The 17,204-nt window shown below is 43.4% G+C and overlaps 1 protein-coding gene across 4 annotated transcripts in view; it reads left to right on the forward strand.

The window, feature by feature from the left end:
* DLGAP1 (DLG associated protein 1) overlaps positions 1–17,204 on the forward strand; it is a 331,657-nt gene that overhangs the window by 199,380 nt on the left and 115,073 nt on the right. For 2 of the 4 annotated variants that reach the window (XM_039243192.1, XM_039243194.1), the window contains exon 5: positions 11,743–11,772. The exons of the other annotated variants lie outside the window; for them this stretch is intronic. In XM_039243192.1, the coding sequence (XP_039099123.1) occupies positions 11,743–11,772 (30 nt within the window). The remainder of the gene's footprint in view (positions 1–11,742; positions 11,773–17,204) is intronic. 4 annotated transcript variants of the gene reach the window in all.

A 17,204-nucleotide genomic window follows, 5' to 3' on the forward strand; every position in this document is an offset into this window, starting at 1 on the left:
CGAAGAAGCAGCAGCAGCAGCTTTTATTTATAGTATTAATGTCACAATATTATAACCTAAAAAGCAGCCTTGCTAATAATATCAACCTCCTGACCCATCCTAATGCAATAGATTCTTCAGATCTGGTCATTTCTTCTGCCATGAGGTAATATCTAAAGCAGAATAACACTTGCACATTATACATAGGTAAGTCTGACACCTGACTCAGTTTCAGTTCCTTTATAGTTTGCATCTCAATACACATAACCTGCCCCAGGCCCCAGTATTTCCTGCTTATTGTCACTCAGCTCAGTGTTGGTGGTTTCAGCCAACATGCCACAGTATCCTCAATAACCTCACTCAGAAGCTTTACACTTACTCCTAAAAATATCTGCCCCAAGGAAATTTGTCAGTGGGGTAATAATGAATATACTCAAGATTTTTCTAGAGTAAAGTTTCATCTGGGAAAGAATTGGAAGTTGAAGTCTGAATAGTTTTTATAGATTCCTAGACTATTAGAACTAGATATATTCTAGTTTTAGATTATCTTACCTCCCCTCCCCCACAGCTGGACACAGTGCCTCTACAGTTTCAGGGGCTTAACAACACTCTAAGTCCCATCCAAGGGTCATGTTCTCCAGCCTCCAGTTCTGTTACCATATTGACTTTCAGTTGCTATTGATTAGGAACTTTTTGTGAAGAGCGTCGTTACGTGCAAGCCACACACTTTTACTGGACACATGCTATCTGCCAGGCACCATGCTAGTCACAGTGGTTACAAAGATAAGTCAGGTATAATTCTTACATTCAAGTTTCCGTCAAGAAGTAAGCATGAAGGCAGAGACACGTGACAATTGAGGTGTGTACAGTATGCCAAGGACAAGTTAGGAAAGGTGTTACAGTACAGGAAATATTTGCGCTGCTCTGAAAAATGGGTGGGTGTTGAGCAGCCACTCACATGACGATCTGCATACTAACAATCGGCAGATTACTTTTCTTCAATTTCTTTTAAGAGCTACTGAAAAATCTCAGGAGATGCCACTGAGGGTGGAGAAGGAGAGAGTCTTAATTTCAAACATCCATCCCAAGTCTCTTCAAACCATTTCTACTTTTGAGGGTGAAAACTGTGTCCTCTGATCCCAGCTGAGACAGGAAGCCGCATCCTTCCAGAGCTGGACCGGCATTCTTTGGGCTTCTAATGAAACGGCGTAAGGATGGCATGCAAACGCCAGGGGGCAATGCAGTTTCACTAAAAGTCCTAGGAAGCGGCCCAGGTTTCGTTTTAACTAAGAAAGTTTGCAGCATCCTGCTGCAAAGGTGAAATCCTTAATAAAAAAGAGTTCAACTAAAAAAAAAAGCATAAATCCTCTCTTTAAAAGCTTCCTGAATTGCCATCAATACTGTCTTTCAGCATTTGTGCACTGCTGAACGTTTTGCAATATTATTTGCAAAAGAATTACGTTTATTTTCTTCTCAGCCTGATCTTTCCAGTCCTCCTGCTAAGAAACAGTTACTCCGACCAACCCCTTGCTAGCCTGAATCACGTTGCTGGGACTCTGCGTTTGGTCCTCTGCCCAACCGTGGGCTCTCCTTCCTCCATGCCCATTCAGCACATCCAGCTGCCCCTTTGGCTGGCGCTGCGGCTCCCTTTAAGGCAATTCCAGTCCAGGCCTGTGTTTTGTTTCCAGCTTGGCAGCCGCCAGGTGTCTGCCCTCCCTTAACCCCCAAGGATGAGAGATCAAAGGTGTGCCCACATCTGCCTCCTGACCAGCTCTTTAATCTGTTACATGTTCAGAAGGGACAAGTACGGTATTATGCACTTGGGGAGAGAGGACAAATCAGAGAAATGGAAACAGGCAGAGTCCCAGAGTGTGTGAGCTCACCACAGTGGTGTGGGACGTGTCTGTCTGCATTGTCGCCGTGCCGTGCGGGATGTGTCTTCTTTTAAAAAGAGCAAGAATGGGGCGCCTGGGTGGCTTAGTCGGTTAAGCGTCCGACTTTCGCTTAGGTCATGATCTCACGTTTTGTGGGTTCGAGCCCCGCGTCAGGCTCTGTGCTGACTGCCAGCTCAGAGTCTGGAGCCTGTTTCAGTCTGTGACTCCCTCTCTCGCTGGCCCTCCCCTGCTCGCGCTGTCTCTCTCTCTCTCCTATAAATAAATAAAACATTAAAAAAATAAAAATAAAAATAAAAAGAGCAAGAATGTAATGGGCAGATAGAGATCCTCCCTCTTCCCATAGGAGCCCTACCAAACCCATTTCACCAGTGTAGACACACCCATTTGGAGACTAGCATTAAGAGAAATATAACAACGTGAAGGAAAATAGTTTTTAAATTATGACATCAAATTCTGAGGACATTTATAGCAACTTAGGCATATTTCACTTAGACCAAAAAATGACAGAGTAACGACTTCAACAAACGGAACTGAAAATTTTTAAGAAAGGCTTTCCAACGATCTATTTTCCACACTCACGGGACTAAATAAGTGGGGAAATGCATGCTTTAAAACAGCAGAATGCAAATTCAATATTAAGAAAACAATTCTGGGAGCAGCAGTTACGGAACCGCACGGAATCTTTCCCTACACGTGTGCGCTCACGCACACAGCCATTCCCTTGCCCACAGTTCTGGTTGGAGGGGTAGGGTAGAAAAGAGCTCACAACATAGTAAGAATTATTTCTAAACTTACACTTAGGGGGCGCCTGGGTGGCTCAGTCAGTTAAGCATCCGACTTCAGCTCAGGTCATGATCTCGCGGTTCGTGGATTTGAGCCCCACATCAGGCTCTGTGCTGACTGCCAGCTCAGAGCCTGGAGCCTGTTTCAGATTTTGTATCTCCCTCTCTCTCTGACCCTCCCCTGCTCATTATGTCTCTTCTCTCTCTCTCAGAAATAAATAAAACAAGGCAAACCATGAGAGACTCTGGAATGCTGAGAAAAAAAATGAGGACTAATGGATGTGGGGGGGAGGGGGGAGACGGGCATGGAGGAGGGCGCTTATGGGGATGAGCACTGGGTGTTATATGGAAACCAACTTGAGAATAAACTATTTGTAAGAAAAAAAAAAGAAAGAAAGAAAACATTAAAAAAATTTTTTTAATAAACTTACACTTAGAAATAATGGAGATAATTTTTTTTAACGTTTTTACTTATTTCTGAAAGAGAGAGAGACAGAGTGTGGGTGGAGGAGGGTCAGAGAGAGACACACACACACACACAGAATATTAAGCAAGCTCTAGGCTCTGAGCTGTCAGCACAGAGCCCAACACGGGGCTTGAACTCATGAACCGCAAGATCATGACCTGAACTGAAATTGGGCATTTAACTGACTGAGCCACCCAGGCGCCCAGGGAAATAATGGAGACAATTTGAACACCTACAGCTTTCCTTAGAGTCTCAGAAAGGCTCCTTGATCTCCACCGAAAACATAAATGTGAGTGGGCACTGACTGGTCTTTGTGCTCTCTGCACACCTGTGCACACACACCCCCAGAAGCAACCTTCAGCTTCCTCTTGGTCTCTGCACAGGGGTTACAGAAGGAACAGCAGACACTTCAGTTGTGCTGAGCTGCCTTCACAGCCAATAGCAAGGCAGTAGTGACCTCATTCGGAGTCACACTGCCCTTCCCCAGCTACAATGGCTTTGAGTCAAATTTGCTCACAGTAGGTGAGAGAGAAGAATAGTGGCACAATTAACAGAAGGGAGTCCTTATCGGCTGCATCAAGTATTTCATTCATCCACTTAACAAATATTTACTCAATACCCATTGTGTCCAGACACACTGCTGGACTCTGGGAAATCAGTGATGATCAAAGAGACTTGCCTTCTGTTCACAGAGTTTACAATCTAGAGGTGGAGACTGGCACTATTAACGGAATTATCTCAGAGATCATTGCTCTCAAAGAAAGACAGACTGTTCTTGTGGGAGCATCTGCTGTAACAGCTAATCTAGATGGTCAGGGAGAACTTCTCTGAGAAAATCCTCATAAGCCAAGAGCTGAAAGATCAAGAAGGGGGCGGGGGGACACACATGGTAATATTCAGAGCACTGAAGAGGTTGTGTGGCTGGAGAACAGAGACCTCAGGGACACGATACAAGATGAGGTCAGAGACTCAGTGACTGTTTCAGTCACTACACAACATATTACCTCAATACATAGCATAGTGGCTTAAAAACAACCACTTTCTTATACCCGAGATCTTATGGGCCAAGAATTTACTTAGGGTTCCACATTCATCTGGGGGTTGGGCTGGTCTAGAGGGTCCAGGATGGGACCATTCACATGCCTGGCACCTTGATTTCAGTGGCTGGAAATGTGGGCTCAGGTGAGAATGTTGAACAAAACACCTGTAGGAGCCACCTCCAGCATTGTGACTTCAAAGCTTCCCATGTGGCAGCTGAGGGCTCCCAGGGATAGTGTCTGATGATAGGAAGTCTTAAGACCTGGGTCCAGATATAAGCAGAGCATCCCTTCCACCATATGCTATTGGTTGGAGCAGTCACAGAGCCCCCCAGATGAAAGAAAATGACAGAGATGTCACTTCTCAATTGGAACAGTTTCAGATAATTTGTGGCCATCTTTAGTCAGCCACACTTCATCCTTGGGATGACACTAGACTCCTATAAGGGCAAAATATACTCCTTCTAAAGCCCTTCAGAAATCTCACCTCATTATGGCATGAAGTTCAAGTTTGAGGTCCAGGCTCTTACAACCTAAATAAGGTTCAGGTGTTGCTGAGGAGCCCTTGATCCAGTTCTCTAGTATCACTTTTCTCAATATGAAGACTTGGGAACTAAAATAGAAAGCTCTCTGCTCCGCACACACCCAGCATCTTCTGATGATACAGAGAGGAGACAAATGCAATGCGCACTTTCATTCAGGAGTGGAGGAAGGAAGGGGCACAGAGCAATCACTGTCCATAGCAATTCTGAAATCCACATCTTCCCAGTTCGTTGACTGGGGAGCCCAGTCCTATTCCCCACAGATGGCTCTCTGCAGCTCTTGTCTCCTCCTTCCAAACTCTTGGTTGCACCTTCTGAGTTATCAATCCTGTTTCCACAAGGCCTTACCCAGCTCCAGCTGCATAACGAAACTCCACAGACTGGGTGGCTCTAACAACAGATGTTTATTCTGGAGGCTCAGAAGTCTGAGATCAGGGTGCCAGTATGGTCAGAATCTGGTGAGAATTTTTTTCCTATCCAGAAGATGGCCTCCCAAAGGTACATCTCCAAATACCATCATTAGGGGTAAGTTAGGACTGCAACATAGGACACTGGGGCAGGGGGCAGGGGTATGGGACAAGATTCAGTCTATAGCACACAAGATGTCAATTGCAACTGCTTGATTTTCTCACCCTATTCCCTGCCTGTAGAAGTTTGGAAGCTTTAAAGATTCTCACTTTGAACTACCTCTGCCCATTTTTGTCCATGCTGATAATGTGTCCACTAATACACTTCTCTTGAAATCTTTGTGGGCTTCCTATGAATCTTATTAGACTTTACTCTGTAAGACAAAACACATCCACAACGTTCCTCAAGACAGGCCCTTCTCTGGCCTGGGCACAGAGTCGGGGTGTTATGGGACCACACTCAGGGTTTTTAGAAACCCTTTCATCGCTATGTGAGATTTTGAGGCATATATTTAAATCATTCTAAAGTCATAAAAAAAGGGGGGGAGGGATCTTACAGCTACACCCTTGATATGATCCTCATCCTCGGTCAATTTCTTACTTTGGGAGCCTTTTGCCTTTGAAAAGGCTAGCAGAGTGAAACCCTGTTATCTTTTCTTTAAAAACCAACAAGTACTAGCTCTGTATTTTCTCTAAATTTTGCTTGAAAACTGAGTCGTCTTTTTTTTTTATTAACACACCTTTGTCTGTACTTTATCATATGCAATTCTTTAAAAAATCTAATTGGCACTCTACACGTTATTCCTGGAAATCTTCTTACTAAACCTCTATACATTCATTAGGTACATTTTCTATTTCTCATCTTATTGCAGGTCATAATGTTGCCAAACTTCCCACCACTACGTCAGATGACTTGACTTTCCTTCTGGAGTCCAAGGCCAGCCTTTCCCTCTCCTCCCAGCCTCCACCAACAGTTTCCCCGGGGCTTTCCAGCTTCTTCCCTCATCTTATGTCATTTGCCAGAATGTCCGCATGTGGCCTCTCTATCAGAGCAGTCTCAGGATTTATAACCTGGTGTCTCAGGGTTCTCAGAGGGAGTAATCAAGAGACAGGAAGAGGCTGCCAGGTCCGTAAGGCCTGGACACAGACATTGGGAGAGCATCATTTCTGCTTTGTTTTAAAGGTCAAAGCAATCATGGAGTTTTCCTGGATTCAAGAAGAAGCTGATTCATCTTTCTGTGGGAGGTGAATAGTAGACTTTGTGGGCATTTTTTATTCTGCATGGGTTGCATCATGAAGAGCCGAGCAAGTCCTGTTAAGTCTTGTGATCTTTATGTTAAGAAAAGCCGGGGATCTGTGTACCCAGTCGGTTAAGTGTCCCACTGTGACTCATGTCATGATCTCATGATTTGTGAGATTTAGCTCCACATCGGGCTCTTCACTAACTGTGCAGAGCTTGCTTGGGATTCTCTCTCTCTCTCTCTCTCTCTCTCTCCCCCTCTCTCCCTGCTCCTCTCCAACTTCCACTTTCTCTCTCTCTCAAAATAAATAAATAAACTTAAAAAAAAGAATGAAAAGCCATTTAAAGGGTTAGGAATATGACATCATTGGAGTTGCTTTTTTTTTTTTTTTAATGTTTTATTTATTTCTAGGAGAGAGAGAGAGACAGCGTGAGCAGGGGAGGGTCAGAGAGAGAGGGAGTCACAGACTGAAACAGGCTCCAGGCTCCGAGCTGGCAGTCAGCACAGGGCCCGACGCGGGGCTCGAACCCACGAACCGCGAGATCATGACCTAAGCGAAAGTCGGACGCTTAACCGACTAAGCCACCCAGGCGCCCCTGGAGTTGCTTTTTAAAAAGACCACTCCTGCTCCAGTATGAGAATGCACTGGAAGGAGGACATTAAAAACTGAATGGTCCTTTCTTAGTTCCTCTTTCTCTGTCCACATCATATCTTACAGATTCGTGTGAGCATTGCTATATGACTGGGCCTATGGTGAGGACAGTAGAGAAAAGAATACTGCAGATTCTTGAGATACTTAGATATAAAATCAATCAGCTGATATTTCTTGGAGTCCATTTATAGCATAACCCTGTCTCCAACTAGTTGACAGAATTCTTCTTGGGAATCTTTTTAGCACTATAATCTCGAAACCTAAATATTAGTGTAATTTTTGTATATTCACTCTACACATCAATGTTCATTACCCTCCATGAAAACCAGCCTCTGAGTAGAAATAGGCAGTGGTCAGTATAATGAAATCTGAGGATTCTGTTCGACAATATCCACAATTAAGACAAAATGTTTGAATTACATTTGTAGGGATTGACAAAATTCTCTTTGAAAAGAAACTTTTTTTCTTTTTTTAAGTTCACTTATTTATTTGGCAGAGGAGGGTGGGAGGTAGGCAGAGAGGGAATCCCGAGCAGGCTCAGCACTCTCAGCTCAGAGTGTGATGTGGGACTTGAATTCACAAGCCATGAGATCATGACCTGAGCTGAATCCAAGAGGTAGATGCTGAACTGACTGAGCCACTCACATGCCCCTAAAATTCTCTTTTTCGGATGTCTGGAAACACCTGGGATGATCACTTATTCATGAGATAAATATTTATCGAGTATTTGCTCTATGCCAGCCACTATTCTAGTCAAGAGAGTTACAGTAGCAAGCGAGACAAACCAGGTCCCTGCTCTCGTTCTGTTTACATCTTAATGAGGAAGACAGATATAAACAAGGTACCGAGTGATGAATCAATGACACAATTGCAAGCAATTATGGATTTATAACTACTATATATGAATTTATAACTAGTATAAAAATAAATAAATAAAAGAGAGAGATAGTCTACAGAGTTATTACTGGGTCTGCTCTAAATGCAATAATCGAGGAAGGGCTCTCTGACGAAGTGACATTTGAAGAAATATCTGAGTGACGAGAAAGCACTAGGTGTAGGAAGATCTAGCAGGTCTGAGGAAAGCACTTGAGTGAGAGACAGCACTAAGAGGACTCACAGGGGCAGAAAGGAATTAGCATTGCAGGGCACACGAAGAAAACAAACTTGTGGCTAAAGCATCTTGAGTCAGGGAGAAAGTCAGGTGAGATAAAGTAGAAGGAATAACAAAATAAACAGGAATATATGACATAAGGCCTTGTCAGCTAGGGTTAAAAATTGTATTACTATTTCAACAACAATGAAATGTCACTGGAAGATGGTAGTGAGCCCTAGTCATTCATACTTGAGTGTGGATTATTTTAACTTGACTCTCTTTTTTTTTTTTTTTTCAATTTTTTTAAATGTTTTATTTCTTTCTGAGAGAGAGACAGCGTGAGCAGAGGAGGGTCAGAGAGAGAGGTAGATACAGAATCTGAAGCAGGCCCAAGGTTCTGAGCTAGCTGTCAGCACAGAGCCCAACGCGGGGCTCGAACCAACGAACCATCAGATCATGACCTGAGCCGAAGTAGGACGCTCAACCGACTGAGCCACCCAGGCGCCTCTTAACTTGACTCTCTTAAGAATTATTACAGATCAGCTGCAATGAATAATTTGGTGAGAGTGGTAGGAAAGAGGGTGGAATAACTTTGGGGTTGGAGAACGGCTACCGGAAACACACCCAGTTAGTGATCTGCTCTGTCTTGCAGGAAGGCAGTAGACAAGGTCTGCACGAATCACCCACAAGATTAGGAATTTTGCTACACTAATGATATCAAATTGAGGGAAGAAGAGTTTGTTTTCTTTTCCTTTTTTTCTCATTTTTTAAATTTTATTTTCAAACATTCTGCAGATAATGAAAAATTAAAGGGGAGGGGGTGGGGAGGGCTAGGGTTATATACATATTTGTGTGTATATATACATATATGTATGTGTTATGGCTTACCCTGAATTACAGGCAATGTCAATGTCAGCCAGTCACCAGATAATGTCTATCGTGTGTCCTGGAAGTCAACAGTGCTACGTGTAGCTTTTCAGCATCAACATCAATCATTCCTTAAATATTCAATTTTTTTAATATTTGTATTTTAAAATAAAATCTATTTCCCCCTTATCCTACAATTCTTATATAGCATTAATATTAGCTGTCTAATTAGATTTAGCCAATTCTGTATTTTCACTACAACATCATTACTTTGCAATATCTTCATAAAGGTCTATCCTACTATAGGGAAAACACCTGATTTGGGGGTTAAAAAAAAATAAGAGAAGTGTATACAGAGTTGACAAATCATTAAAGACTTTATTAAAATAATGTTTGTAATTAGAGCTTTAAAACCAGACTGTTATTAGTTTTCTTAACTTACCCGTTTCCCCTTTATTCAATAAATATATTACGAGGCTCTCGTCCAACACCACCCACAAATCCCATAAGAATTTGTTTAGGTTTTCTTCCTTTACCTGTATAAAGCCTGATCAGAGCACCCTGATGAGAGCACACTGTCTTCCTTTAATTTAAATGGCAGTTGCTGACACCATGGTTATACACAAAAATAAATATGGCTGAAAAACAATCAATATCATGACCTGGTTTCCAATATAAGAATTCTACAGTTTAAAAAAAGACAGGATCGAAGGAAAAAAAAAAAAAAAAAAGACAGGATCGTTGTTTAATAAGCCAGTGACTCATACCTCTTGGCATACATGGACTGGGCAAGTCCATTTAGGTTATGTTCGTAGATGATTGTCAGTGACTCTTATTTCCAAGGTGATCTATATATATAGTATATTTTTACATGTGACAGTTTTAAGAGGCTTTGAAGTTACTGGAAAAATAACAGCAAATGCTAAGCTTACTTACGTTTGTCTCGTTCAGTTAAATTATGACCCCTTTTGTGAATAGCTCAGAAAGTTTTCTGAAGATCAAGATTTTTCTTCTCTGGGCCTGAGTGGAAAGAAACATCAGTTATGGCAACGTTACACTAGACCTGATTCATACAGGCTTGCAGGGACGAATTGTTATAATTTGGGACGTGATGTGAGCCCATGATTAAACACAGCCATTATTATAAATTAAGTGAATAAACTTATAATTAAGTAAATTATAATAAAAACAAAGGTAATAAATACTTAAAACTCTTACCTTCCTCATCCTTTGACTATAGTTTACTCTCCCTACTGTACAACTACTGCACTCGCGTGGTGAAAACACTACACAATGGTATTGCTGCTTGCAACAACTCCACATTTCAACTCCACGTTTGCTGACATCAGGCTGGTGGCTTGAAATAGGCCAGGGTGGCAGTTTATACAAAGTGCTCAAGTTGAAAGAGTTCTAACTCAATGAAAATAACTTCTGTGACGGTGTGAAAAATAGTTCCACAGTAGATCACATAGTCGATGTAATGATAATACACTTATTAGGGAAAGAGCAGGTTGGATGACACTCAGTGCGTGATTTTGCCAAATCATAGTTGACTTGCTGGCTATGGATGCAAGAGGTAGACCAAAACCAACAAAAGCATTCTGTGTGACTCAATTGGCTATAAGGAATGTGCAATAAAGAGCACCATGTGTTTTATTTTTATTTGTAGATTATGTACCACACATCATTTATATCAGTAAAAATCATAATAAACACACACAACATTTATATGCATACTTTTTGCCCTGGAGATTCCCTCGTTAAACAGTGACCAGACACTACTGGTTCTGCAGGAAAGCTGAACCTGGATAGGTAATTTAAAAGCACCTTTTTCAGAAAGTTGTAACAGAGAGCAAGTTTGTCTCTTTGTTGCCCTAATCTGTTAAAATCGGTGTGTGTTCACGCTCATACCGATTTGCCTCACCAACATTGAAAAAGGATTTGTTTCCATGTTTAATTTGAAACTCCTCTGGTTAGAAAGAGAACCCGAATGTCAACCACATGAAACTGTAAATAGACATTTTTGCTCAGCCTCAAGTATCATGGCTATCACATAGGTTTGGGGGAATATTATTTATTTATAACTCTAACCCGCCAAAAAATTGTTTACTCAAATCATTGCACCCCATCTAATTTATCTCAGTTGAGTATTTTCATCTTGAAATTCACCAAAAAGGCACATGAATATCCAGTCAGAAGTAAGGTCTACTTGCTTCAGGAGCAATGTGACATGCTCAGGGAGCCCATTCACTGAGCTGCAGGAAGCGAGAATATTGAACACATCTGAACACTAAACGGCCTTTGGCCCAACCGCCTCAAAGAAGGAAGTTGCCAGATCACACCATGGCTTTTCATCACCTGCTGTATATTTCAACAGATACTCTGCCCCAACATGTATCATGATCTCTACACATAACATTAAATAGAAAGTACTGGACACCGGTGTCCTGTTGGGTGAAGTTTTATCATTTCATTTATCCAGCATGATTTACCTAGAGAAACTGTCATTCAGACAGACTTGGCCTTTGTTTTATCCAAAAATATGTCAGATCCCTTGTTTAGTGAAAAACGCCCCCAAATGGTTTTAGTGGGGGAAGTAAAGACACCATCAGGTCTAATCGAGGACTGAAAATTACTTCGTTTTCAACGTTGGTATTTGTTTAGTTAAACTCTCAAAATGCCGGCAAAAACTCTAGATCTGAAGCGTGTGTGTGTGTTGAGAAGACTAGAAAAGGAAATTTGGGTCCATTATATAACTGCCACTTTTTGTTTTTATTCAAGGTGTCATAAAACTGAGTTCTGCAGTCGAAGGTACGTTTTTACAACCACACAGTCAATACTGTTTTGCTTAAAGGTTGCCTAGCGTGGCTTTGTAGCTAGAAAGCATCTGTGGCAGCGGTGTGTGGCACCATGTTCTAGTTGCCAGCTATCACCATTGCATCTGTGTTTCTCTTTGTTCGGGTCATTTTATGCCATGAGTCTCTCAGGCCTCCACCAGGGGAGTCAATGCTGGCCCAAGAGGGCAGGCTTTATGAGAGCGAACATGTCTGCTTCCACTTCCGATGTGATTGCCTCCGATCCAGTGCTTTTTACAGATCCCCTTGCTTTCCAGCAACCTTAGTTGAGGCTGGACATGGAGTCTTGCCAGGAAGCTTGCCTCCCCATTCTTTCAGCACGGCCTTCTCTAGAGTGTTTTGGTCCTTTATCCCAAGGTAGCCAGTATGTGTGCCCAAGAAGGATGTGGGCATGGAGCTGTTAAAGCTCCCTGACAGCACACTACGCGATTAAGGCATTTACCGGTCTCAGACGCAGGCTCCTCCCGGGCAGTGCGATCCACCACCCAGGAGGCACCAAGACCGGCTTCCTTCCATGTTATTTGTACCATCCATATCCGGCGAGGTAGTTCCCTTCACTTGTGCATCCAGGAAGCTAAGAAGAAAAGGAGAAGGGATCTAAGGAAAGATGTGGATTGGGGTGGGAGAGGACAGCAGCATTTGCTAACCCCTAAGAATGCAAAAATACCCCATCTGCTGAAACAATTAATTGGTTATTGCTATAAATCTGATCTCCTTATCCTCATAGAAACTCACTGTCCGAAAGTAGCAGATGTGTAATTTGTTCTTCTTGTGAGTTCCTGTGTTTGGCGTGTGTGTGTGTGTGTGTGTGTGTGTGTGTGTGTGTGTGTGTTCTCATTTATCGGGAGTTTGTCAGTCATGCTTCGAAGGCTCCTGCATCCCCACTTAATCAGGGGAGGCTCCTCGGAAGAGGTGGTGGGCTTTCAGGTGAGTCTTCACGTTTAAAGGGAGACATGGCTTGCTGAACGGGCAGTGCATGAAGGTGGGAAGCGGAAAAATGCAAGGGAGAAGGAGTGGTGAGACCATCTGCTTGATTCAAGCAAAGGGATTAGGTGGGCTGGAGTTTGAAGACTGGGAGATGCAGGAGGGGCCCCATAATGAACCCCCAGGACTGGCAAACCCAACGTGGGGAACTCTGTGCCTCACGAAGATGTAGTGCCATCACAATTTACAGAACAATGTTGAAAAGGCAATATTTCTGACATTCATGGTGGGAAGCACGCCACTACTCTTCCAAAGTGAGCCAAGGACCAGGGGGAAAGCACAGACACCCATGTTTCCAGGTCGAGAAAGAGGAGCAAAATGATGTCACCATCATTCAGGGTCAGGGAGGGCACGGTTCACATTTCTGGCCTCTATGAGGTAAGGAGGAGTCAAGCGTCCCCTGCATGCTAACATGGAGTTTTATTGAGAGATGGTCCAAACCTGTCCCTGCCTAACAAAACACAGGAGACACAGCGACAAACTCCAGCAAGACCACGAGAATGGCAGAAACTCGTGGTGGCTAGTGAGCTAATGAGCGCTGAGTTTCAATGAATTATCTGTAGAATTCCAGATAACAGCTGGTCCACCCTGGGCTGTTTTGATGTTTTATCAAGGAATGGCTTTGAAGTCAGAGCTTTGCGTTGCCTGCCTGGCTTCAGCACAGTGTTCCTCTTGCAACGAAAGGATTGAAAAACAAATCAAGCAAATGCTTTAAGAAGCCAGGAAGCCACAAGAACGTTAGATAACTTAAAAACTCTTATTCTGCTGGAACCGTTGTGTTCATCATTTTGTTAGTGACTATTGTCACTACTGGCTATCATGGCCTATCTGAAGACCCCAAACAAGTTCACCATTTCCAGAGCACGATGAGAGTGAGGAAAACTAAGGGCAAGAAACAGAATGCCTGCTTGGGACTTCTTCAACATCCTTATTATCACTCAGCCTTCTCTGAGCCCCTGGGGCTGACAGGAAGTGCGCTGGGGCAGGGGTGGGTATCAGAGGTCAGGCCCACCACGACCCACTGCTTGAGCTTCTATCTCTGGGGCAGCTTCTTGGCTGAGGGCTGTGGAAGCTTGAAGGCTTGGGAGCATGCTCTGTCATAATTGTGTTAGAAACGTGTGCGCAAGGGGCCATCTGGAGGCCAGTGTATGTGTGTGTGTCTGTGTGTCTGTGTGTGTGTGTGTGTGTGTGCGCGCGCTCCATGCATGCATTCTTGCTGCATCTGGAATGTGAGATTTTTGACCAGCACGCTCAGTGGAATGTGCGTGAGACACTATCTCCTGATTCGAAATCAAACCTCAGATGGCAGTCCTTATGAATGCTTAGCTGATGACTATTCTTGCGATTTTCCATCTGTGGGATGAACTCAAGGTCGCTTTATAGAGTTAATCACGTCAAGGAATATGTAACTCAGTGGAGGGGATTCGCTGCCAGAAATGAAACCTACCTTTTCTTCCAAGATGACTCTGTTTTGGATTATCGTGGAACTCTAACAATAGCATTAATATTTTAGGTAGGTTGTCTTTTCTTTTCTCTTGTTTTAAAGGAAAAGCAGTTCTCAAAGTGGTAAGAGAAAATCGACAAAGATTCCTTGTGCTACTTCTCACCAAGTATTTTTGCCACGCAGTATTCTTCTTTCTCTTTCTCTGGAACAGAGGTGCCCCCTTCAGCATTTTGCAGCCTCACCTAAGCTCTTTAAATCAGCAGAAAGAAAAAAAGCTATTTATATCGCATTAATGGTAAGGTTAAACGTCAAATGTCCATTCACGTTTTAAAGACTTAAATTTGTGCTTAAACAGCGACACACGTCAATGCTTTCAATTAGTTTGCAATGAAGAAAAATATTTGAACAGGAAAAAGTCTTTGAAAGAAATAGTTACATTTTATCGATAACACTGATGAACTCCAGGCTCTAATTTTAAACTGATAATCCCAAACTGGGAGAAAAACCGGATAAGACAGAAATATCCGGAAGCAAATTGGGAGAAAGGGGAGATGGGCGGTGTTTGGGTGCATGGTAAAGGGAGAAAAACTCTTTCGTGCAATGGGAGCAAAACCATCCTGTACCAAGAATTCCGTGATAGATTCTTCTAGGTATGCCTCTTAAAAGGGATTTCCCCTCTTCAAACTGAGGCAGGGCGAAGGCAGGTAGCAGGGCACATATTTCCCTAGGTAAGGCCAGCACGCCAGCCTGATCAGGGGAAACAAGAAGGCAGGTCACAAAGAGCTGAGTCACGCCTGAGTTAGAGACCTGCCCTGACTTCTACCCGCTACTTCTTTCAGGGAGGAGGAGTCCAGCGCCAGCCAGCTGCTCCTCATCCAACAGGGGAGGTGTGTTCAGACACGTGGGCAGCATTCTGCCTGGAGGGACTCGATGAGACGCAGAGGCTGATGACAGACAGGCCTTTGTGACTGATAAGCAGGGTGTGTTCTGTGATGAGAACTTGCCTCAAAAGCAATTTGTTTATACCTTATAGGTCTGTGAGATTCCAAAATACCAAAACGACATCAAATGCTTCTGAAAGCCTGTACGAGGGAATGAAGTTTGCCTTTTGGGGAAAAATTCCATGTCTTTCCAAATGGGACCAGATAAGCCTCTATAAGAAAATCTACTAGACGAGATGGTTATCCAGGCCCTGGCCCACAATCGTGTCCTGTGTGGACATGCTGTGGGGCTTCAGCTAGCTTTAGAGGTGAAACTTGTGCTCCCAGTGAAACCGCAGAGTTGCCGTGAGCAGCTTCCATTTCATAAACAAAAGCTCCCCTGGGCGTGTGAAGCTTTTGTTTTTCCTTTTTTCTTCTTGTCACTTCATTTTATTTAGATAGGTTTTCAGGATCTTACTTCTCCATGGTAATGGCCCACGAGCCACAATCCCCTGCAGAGCAGGGGGCTCAGGACTTGTCACATTCAAGGTGGTGCTTTCCATGGTCTCGTAGCCTCTGACCCAGAAAATGGAAGGACTCCTCAGGCATAGGGGAAAAAATAAGCAAAAGCTTTATTCAATCTTTGTTCCCGTTTTTAACATTCACAATACCTGCAGCTTAATGCCTATATCATCAATCTATAGAGGTGTTCTTCCGATATGAAGCTATGATCTGCCTCTGCGTACGTGTTGAATACTGAAATACTCAATTATTTTGCTTAAGAAATACTATTTTCCGTAATGTGACATGCAGTGTGTCTGTCATAGTCTGTTGGGCTGCTGCAACAAATTATGGTAGATTGGGTGGCTTACACAACCAGAGATTTATTCCTCACCTTCGAGGAGGCTGGAAGTCCAAGATCAAGTCGCCGGCAGTTTCAGTGACTGGTGCAGTCCCTCTTCCCAATTGCAGACTGCTGACTTCTCACTGGGTCCTCACATGGTGGAAGGTGCAAAGGAGTTCTAATTCCATTTCCACCTACATGTCTTATTCACTACCCAAAAGCCCCACCTCCTTTTCTTTTCTTTAAAAAAAAAATCTTTTTTAATGTTTTGAAAGAGAGAGCAAGCTAGTGCATGAGCGGGGAGAGGTGTAGGGGGCAGAGAGAGAGGGGAGACATGAATCTGAAGCAGGCTCCATGCTCTGAGCTATCAGCACAGAGCCCAAAGCAGGTCCTGAACCCACAGACCATGAGATCATGACCTGAGCTGAAGTCAGATGCTTAACCGACTGAGCCACCCAGGCGCCCCCCCATGAGCCCCAACTCCTAATACCATTACCTTGGGGGCTAAGATTTCAACATGTGAATGGGGGTAGGGGGGACACAAATACTCACCCCAGAGCAACCCCAAATGAATTTAAGACTTAAATATTCCAGTGGTTCAGTTGGCTTCAGCCCAGGTCATGATCTTACAGTTCTTCTTGAGTGATCCCAGCATCGCCTGTCCCCCTCTCTCTCTGCACCCCCCACAAATAAATTTTTAAAAAATTAAAAAAGAGAGAGAGAGAGGTTTTTCGGCAAAGAAGCCCAGCCCTCCCTCTTACAAGGGTAACCCGGAAACTGGATCACCCTACTGAGCAAATAAATGTTCTCTTCTCAAATGTATTTTGCAGAGACTTATCAAACTTTGGGCAAAACTTTCCTCTCACATAACAGTGTCTCTGGGCGGGATAAGCATTATGCTGAGAATTTGTCAAATAGCTTCCAAAAACTAGGCTCCGCCTGAAATGGCAAAGATGACCCAGTGGGACCCAGAAACCAGAAGGTGAGTCAAGGTGTGCCTAATTTCCAGTCTTCCTCAGAATTACCCTCACTTCAGGTAGAGTTAACCTCAAATAACCACTGGCAGAGTTTCAGAGCTCTCTGATATTTATCTCTCTCTTTTTTTTAAGTGTTTCTTTTTCCTCTTCTCCCCTTCTCCCTCCCCCCGCCTCTACCCCAGCCCCCTTTCAATTTCTGTTCTGTAATAGAAAGTGACA

This window comes from Hyaena hyaena, unplaced genomic scaffold (assembly GCF_003009895.1).
Source record: "Hyaena hyaena isolate Hyena2069 unplaced genomic scaffold, ASM300989v1 scaffold_222, whole genome shotgun sequence".
Taxonomy (NCBI): domain Eukaryota; kingdom Metazoa; phylum Chordata; class Mammalia; order Carnivora; family Hyaenidae; genus Hyaena; species Hyaena hyaena.